This window comes from Apteryx rowi, unplaced genomic scaffold (assembly GCF_003343035.1).
Source record: "Apteryx rowi isolate R43461 unplaced genomic scaffold, aptRow1 scaffold_0, whole genome shotgun sequence".
Classification (NCBI taxonomy): Eukaryota; Metazoa; Chordata; class Aves; order Apterygiformes; family Apterygidae; genus Apteryx; species Apteryx rowi.
The window spans coordinates 11,266,369-11,273,761 of record NW_020447195.1 but is presented as its reverse complement, the minus strand read 5'-3'; the positions used below and the strand labels follow the sequence as shown (position 1 = coordinate 11,273,761).

The 7,393-nt window shown below is 71.1% G+C and overlaps 1 protein-coding gene across 1 annotated transcript; it reads right to left on the bottom strand.

Moving 5' to 3' along the window:
• Positions 1 to 751: 751 nt before the first annotated feature.
• ANGPT4 (angiopoietin 4) lies at positions 752 to 7,365 on the bottom strand. Its single transcript, XM_026068095.1, has 8 exons — positions 7,315 to 7,365; positions 3,434 to 3,555; positions 3,000 to 3,244; positions 2,466 to 2,581; positions 2,247 to 2,348; positions 1,993 to 2,159; positions 1,013 to 1,143; positions 752 to 912 (listed from the first exon to the last, which is right to left on the bottom strand). Exons 3-8 carry the CDS (start codon positions 3,217 to 3,219, stop codon positions 752 to 754), a joined length of 897 nt encoding a protein of 298 aa, XP_025923880.1. The 5' UTR covers positions 3,220 to 3,244; positions 3,434 to 3,555; positions 7,315 to 7,365.
• Positions 7,366 to 7,393: the final 28 nt, after the last annotated feature.

Sequence of the window (7,393 nt, the reverse complement as noted above, 5' to 3'; positions counted from 1 at the left end):
CTGCCACCAGCGCCCATCCCGGCTCCCTGGGTGCTCCCGGCTCGGTTGCCCGCACGCGCCCTGGGCTCGGGGATCCCGCTGTCCCTGCACCGCCGGGCCGGGGCTCGGCAGCGGTGGCCCCCGGCTGTCGGATGCGTCCGAGCCTTTTGCAGCGCGGGGGCCGCCTTCCCCACACCAGCTCCTCTCACCCCGCTCACCGAGGCCGAAGCGGGCAAAGAGGGACGGCGGCGGCTTTGCAACGGCCTTAAAATGCAGAGGAGGGGGCAAAGCCGGGTCCGTCTCACCCCCTCTGTCCCTGGGAGGCAGCCGGAGCGCGCAGGAGGCCCCGGCAGCCTCCGGACAGCCCGTCCCTGCGGCCAGGACCTGCTTCGGAGGAGCAGGAGGCCAAGCAGAAGCTCAGCAGGACGACGAGAGAACCTGAACTGGGAACCGGTGGCTTCCGAGGGCTGAAAAACGGGGCCAGAAAGGGCTGGTTCTGACCGCAGGCAGAGCCCGCGCTAAATCCGGGCACGCCAGGGCTCCGAGCGGCGGCTCCRTCCCGCCGCGGCCGAGGCACCGCCTGCCCCGCGCCGCCAGCTACCCGTTCCCGGAGGGCGAGACAAACCAAAGGGAAAAGTAATAACGGGGTGAAAAGCCTCAGTGGCGCCGTCTTCCCGCAGCTGCTTTCCGAGCTGGCCCTTCCCCGGAGTGCCCGGGGCCGAGCGCGGCCGGCTCCCGCGCTGGGGTCCGGCACCATGGCACGGGGCGCGCGCTAGAAGCCCGCGGGCCGGATCAGCATGCGGGTGCCCTTGAGCGAGTAGCTGGGCCCCTGGAAGTAGTGCCAGCGGATGCCGTTGAGCTTGCGGATGTTGTGCCGCGCCGGGTAGTAGACGCCGTTGAGGTTGGAGAGGCCGCAGGCGTCGAACCACCAGCCTGCGCGGAGGGAGCAGAGCGGGAGGATGAGGGGGGGGGGGGGGGGGGGCTCGGGGTGGCCCCCCCTGTCGTCCCCCCCTGCCCAGGGCGCCCCGCTCACCTCCCGAGAGCATCTGGGCGCACTTGCAGAGGCAGTTGTCGTTGTCGGCGTCGCGGGTGCTGAAGTTGGCGCCCTGCAGCACCATGCCGCTCTGCTGCCCCGCCGTGCCGCTGTAGCCCTGCAGCGCCAGCCTGGGGCCGGGGGCAGAGAGGCGGCGTTGGGGGGGGGGACGCGGGGAGGGGCCCGCTCACCCCCCCCCCCAGCCCGCGTCTGAGAGCTGTCCCCGCTTCGCCATTAGCATCAGCTAGGTTTTTTTTTTTGCAAAAAGACCCCCCGGCCCTGCTCTGCACTGCAAAGAAACCCCCAGGGGCCYGCGGGGGGGGGCTCGTGGCAGCCTGGCGAGGCTGCGGGTCGCACACCGCCGGGGCAGAGCCGCGTCCCCAGGCCCCTCCGGTCCCCTTTGCCAGGGATGGCTCCGTGCATGGGGCTCAGTCCCAGAAGAAGCTGCGTGCTGGCTCCAGCTCCCGCCACCCCACCGGTGCCRGGCCAGCCTGGCTCGCCGGGGACCTGCCATGCATGCACAGTCCTCCGGGCCTTGCAAGACAGGTCGCGCAGCGTGCACGCATGTGGTGTCCCCTGGGACACGGCCGGTGCCAGCCCGGCATGGGCATGGGGCGCCGGTGGCTGCACCGGGACGTGGCGCGCTGGGCACCGCCGGGGAGCTGCACGGGGCTGCAGCAGAGGCGGCTGCGTCCCGCCGACACACAGCAGCGCCGAGCTGCTTGCGAGYGCCCAGGCAGCCTGCCAGCACCGCTGCGCGCTGCGGAGCCAGGACGGGAAATCCCTCTTCCTAATGCAATTTCATGCATTAACATCGACTTTTGGCTTTCAAGGGCCTGGGGAAAAAAAATTCACTGTGACGTTAGCCCGGACCGGGGATGGCAGCGCATGCAGTGGCCGGGTCCCGCAGCCCAGCCAGGGCCCCGCGGCGGCAGGGGATGGGGACGGCTCGATGCCTGCTGGGGCCTCCCCGCTCCTACCTGTAAAGCTGCCGCTCGCTTCCCAGCTGGAATGTCTCGTAGTGGGCGAAGGCCTGGGCGCCCTCCCAGTCGAGCAGCTCCACGCGCAGGGCGTAGGGCGCCCGGCTCGTCAGCAGGTGCACGGCCTCGTTCCCCAGCCAGTGCTCGCCCGCCGCGTCGCCGAAGCCCTGCGGAGCGGCAGCCGGGGTGAGCGCCGCTGCCGCCGGCCGCCCGGATCCGGGATTTCCCCCCCCGGGGCCGCGGCGGACGCAGACCTGTTTGTACTCCTTCCAGGTCCTCTGGAAGCTGACGCTGCCGTTGGYGCGGAGCTGGATCACCGTCCAGCCRCCTCCGTCCAGCTCCATGTCGCAGTACGCCTGCGGGAGGGAGCGCGGGAATGGGCCTGGAGCCGGCGCCGGACGGCAGCGGCTCTGCGCTCCCGCGCTGCGGAACGGGCTGCCCTGCGCACCGCCGGGGTGCGAGGCAGCGCTCACCTTCTTGGGCTCGCTCAGGTTGGCGATGTGCAGGGTGTAGACGCCGCTGGCTTGGACGCCGGCCCGGCGGAGCTCGGCACAGTCCTGGAAGCGCTGCTCCTCCCTCGGCAGCGGGGCTGGCGGCAGGGAAAAGGTACATGAGCCCAGCAGGCTGCGGCGGGGGGCCGGGGCTGCCCAACGCCGCCGGGGAGCCCTGCTGGCTCGTGTTTCTCTTCCCCTCTCGGTTTCGATGTTTTTGTGCCCACGGATTATTTTTCTTTCCTGCACGATGTCTCCATGTGTCCGGGCACGTGCGCCGCCCTGGGGTCCCGGGATGCCAGGCTGAGCCCTGGGGATTCACCACGGCTGGGGAAGGGGCTGGTTCACACTGGGGGGGGCCGGCACGTGAACCCCTTCCCCTGGGGGGGTCTGCATGCGCGGCAGGGCTCATTTCCACCGCGAGATCACCCATGCACCAGCACGGGGGTCAGCCCACGGCTCGGCGCGGGAGCATCCCCGTGCCCGCTCCGGCAGCGGTGCCTGCAGGGGCCGGGCGCCCCGGCTCACCTCCGCCCTGCGCCACGAGCCGCGCCAGGCTCTGCACCGACTCCAGGAGCTGCAGCTGCTGCCGCTGCAGCAGGCTGGTGTTGGTGCTGGCCGCCAGCAGCGACTTCTCCAGGTCCTCGATGGTGCCGCTCTGCCGGCTCACCAGGCGCTGCAGCTTCTCCTTCTCCGAGCGGATCCCCGCCAGCTCCGTCTGGTGCTTGTTTTCCATCTCCAGCACGCGGATCTCGAGGATGCTGCGGAGGGGGAGGCGCGACGGTGATGGGGGGGGCTTTGCACCTGGGCGGGGAGCGGGGAGCAGCGCGCATCCCCCCTTTCCAGCTGCGCCCCCATCCCTGCCCCCCTTTCCGGTGTCTCCGTCCCCTCCCAAGGGCTCCCGGGGGGGGGGACCGGCCTCCCCCGAGGTCCCCAGGCCCAGGCCCTACTTGTTCCTGTTCTGCAGCTTGTGGATCTCGTTCGTCTGCACCAGCAGCTGCTTCTCCAGCTTGGTGGTGGACAGCGAGTTCTCCAGCAGCTGCAGCTCGATGCGCGACGTCTGGTTCAGCACCTGCGGGCGGCCGAGGGCAGCGTCAGCACCCGCAACGCCCCGCGCACCCCCGGGCGGGCGCCTCCTCGCACATCGCTGAGTCAAACCTTGCATCACCGCGGGCAATCGCCCCCCTTTTAACAGGGGAGGTCCCCGGCGACGCGGGGACGCGGGGACACGCGGCCGGGCTGCCGCCACCGCCAACCTGGGCCTCCACGTCGGTGAGCTTGCGGGTCTGCTCGGCCGTCTGGTTCAGCAGGGAGCTGCCGATCTCCAGCATGGTGGCGGTGTGGTTCTGCACCGCCGTCTGCTGCAGCTGCGCCATCTCCGGCTTCACGCTCGCCTGGATGTAGCTCTCCAGCTGCGGACGGGATGGGATGGGATGGGACAGGATGGGGGGACACGCCGGGTCACATGGGGATCGCGCGGGCTCACCCCCAGCCCGGTGCCTCCGTCCCCCCGTCGGCGCCCGGCCGGGAGACGAGCACGGCGAGCGCCGGCGTGTTTTGCCCTGGCGCGATCTGACTCGCCGCCCTTTGAAGCTTATCGGGAGGCCGGAGCGTGCTGCCCGCGGGCCGCGCCGTGCTGCGCGGAGGAGCTCCCTTGGAAACCCGCAGCCGAGATTGCCGCGGCTCCRGCGCCGATAAGGGCGTCCGCACCCCCAGCCGGCTCCACTCCCCCGTGGCGCCGCTCGGAGAAGGGCTCTTTCTCCGCGCTGGCGCGGGGGCACTCGGGCAATGCTGCAGCGCTGCCCTGCGGGATGGCGGGTCCCGCTCCCGCGCTGGCACTGCCGCTCGGCTCTGCCGCCGTTTCCCAGCACCGGCTGGGACACCGAGGGCAGGGAGCCGCGGAAGGTGCCTTGCCGGGGTCTGCCGCTGCCCCGCGATGGGAAGCGCTTAAAGCTGGGAAGAAGCGGGCTTCAAATAAAGATCAGATGTTGCTTCCGCTTTCCCAGCCCGCGAGGGACGCGCTTTTCCCAAAGGATTTCTATTTCGAGCGTGCCTCGCCATCAGGTTCCCATTCGGCCCTGTGCCAGGGTGACGGGCTCGGAGCGGGACCCGGTCGGGGTCGGGGCGCGGGGCCGGGCCGGGCCGGGCCGGGCCGGCGGAAGGGGAAGCGCGGCCTCCCACGCCGGCAGCGGGCTGGGAAAGCTGCCGGGCGCGGGAGCAGCCGGCCGAGCCCCCGCTCCGAGCATCGCTCCCCGCCGCGGGACGGCGGCGAGTTAAAGGGCTTCAGCTCCCTGTGCACCCTGCGTTTCCGTCCCGGAGCACCCGCTTTCCCACGGGGGTCCATGCAGAGCCCCGAATCCCTGCATGTCTTGCCGGGGCGGACCGGGATGCAGCGCGGGAGCGGGAGCGGGACGGCAGGGCTCCGGGCTGCTCCCTGCACTTGTTCGCGCCTGCCGAAACGCCGCGGGCAGGCGGCGAAGCCCTCGCGCTCTCCTCCACGCACCCGGGGGGCCGCCGCAGCATCAGCCCGCGCGGCGGGAGCCTGGGACGGGGCGAAAAGGGCGGAAAAGATCCGCCGGGGCGGGAGATAAGAGCAGAGCGGGCGGCGGAGGCGGGCAGCGAGGCCGGTGCCGGCCCCCCCCCGGGTTTTCCCGCGCGGGACGGGAGAGGAAGCGGAGAAACGCCTGGGCCGTGTCTGGAAAACATTTCCCCAGGCCGAGCGATTGCTGGAGAGCTTCCCTGCGACCGCGTCGTTAATCTTGTTGCTTCACGGGGCTCGGGGGGGGCCTTTTCTCCCGCTCGATCTTGCCTTTTTTTTTCTTTTTTTTTTTTCTTTTTCTTTTTCTTTTAAACAAACATCTCTCCGAGCCGAAGGGCAGCACGTACCCGTGGAAAAGGTCGGGCTGGCACGGGGAGGGCTGGGAAAGCGGCCCCGGATGCTCCCTGGGAGCCGGGCGAGGGGCTTTTCTGGGGCTCCCTGCTCTTTTTTGGGGGGAAAACCCGCAGCAGCCCACGAGCCCCCGCGCCGCGGCTCTGCCAGGAGCCTCCTCCGGGGGGGGTGGCCGGGTCCCACGGGAGCCGCCGGCTTGGAGAGGGCCGGGAGCGCCGGGCAGAGCGCGGGAGCCGGCCGCAGCCCAGGCACGGCGCGAACGTGCTGCTCCGCTGGCAGACGGGGATCGACGCTGTTTACAGTCCGTCCCTGAACCCGATGCCTCCTTCGAGCCCAGTTTGTTTGTTCAGGCCTGGAGTCCAACCAAAACAAGCCTCCTTACGCAGTTCCAGTTAAATTAGGAAAGCCGAGGGAAGAAAAAAGAAAGGAAAAAAAAAAGAAAAATGCTACGAGCCGCCTCTGCTGGAAGAGCGGGATGGGGGCACCGGGCCGCCCAGGGCCGCGCTCCCTCCTGCTGCTCCGCGCAGGGACCGGGCTGCGGGGACCCAACGCCGGGGACCCCGGGCACACACTGCGCACGCACTGCAAAGCTCGCGGCAACGGAGCTTCGCTGCATCCAGGCCAGCTTTGCCGAGCGCCGGCTCCGCTGGTGACTCTGCGCCGCTCGGGGCTGCATTTGAAAGGAGCCGGAGCGCCGCGTTTCCCTGGCTTTTTGTCCAAGGCGGCCGAGGAGGGGCAGGGAGGCCCCCGCGCGCCCCTGCCTGATGCTGCCCCCATCGCTAGCGGACGGGAGAGACCCCCCCCCCCCCGAGCGGCGGGTGCAGCAAAGCCCCCGCGGCCGCCGGGCCCCAGCCCCTTCCAGCTCGGCGCGTTCGGCTCCGGGGCCACCGGCAGGGCTGCGTGCATCCTCCCCGCAGCGCGGGCCGGCTCTGGGAACGGCTTCCGGGAAACAGGGAAAACAGCCGCGTCTGCCGGGGATGCTTTCCTACCCGCGGCGGGCATCGAGACCTCGCGGGACGGACGGGGTCTTTGCAGAGGAAACCTCTCGCCGCCCGGCGGCCGGCAGCTTCGCGGGCCAGCGAGCCCTGCCCGGCGCGCGGAGGCGCTCCGGTGCCTTTGCAATGCTCCACTGCCTTTGCAATGCTCCGGTGCCTTTGCAGCGCTCCGGTTCGGCAGCTGGCACAAGGCCGAGGCCGGACCTTGCTCCCTTTGCTCGCCACCAGCACCCAGGCTCCCGCGTGCCCGAGCGCGGTATTTGCGGCTCTCCGGGGATTTGCGGCTCTCCGGGGACTCGCTCCCCGGACGGAACGAGCCGGCCCGCAGCTATTCCTGGGTCTGACGCAGGCGGCCGCTTGCCCGGCCGCAGATGCGGGGTCAGGGGGTGCCTCGGAGAGACCTCGGAAAGGAAAAGCCGCTTCCTGCTCCGCGCTGCGGGGTCGAGGCGGCCGCGCGGGGACGGGCTCGGTGCTGGGCATCTCGCGGGATGCCGGCACCCGCGGCAGCCCCTGCCCTGGTCTCCGATCCCAAGCCCATGGTGCAGAGCCGCGCGGCGGCACGGGCACCCCAGTGCCCTCCTGGGGGGCCGGCGCGGGGCAGTGCTGCCTCCCCGCCGGTCCAGCAGCCCCCTGAGCTCCCGGCCACATCTGGGAGCCTTTTCCCGAGCGTCACCGCGATGCAATGGGGGGCAACTTCCCCACCGAAAGATGCAGCTTGTTGCTGGAGCAAAGGCGGAGGCAGCCAAAGCCTCCATGCACCCAGCCACGAGCCCGGAATGCTCCGGTCCCCCGACTCCCGCGGGGTTAACGGCGGGGGGGGACACGCGCCGCTTCCCGCGCAGCCCTTCTCCGAGCGCCGCGGGCTCGGCATCCGCGGGAGCCGGGTGCGTTGCCTGCTTGCAGCCCCTCGGCCCCTGCGCGTGCGGCGCCCCGGCGAGGGCCCTACCTTGAGCAGCCACTGGGTGCTGTTCTCCAGGAGGCGCTCCAGGTGCTGCAGGCGGCGGGCGGCGGCGGGCGCGGGGCCG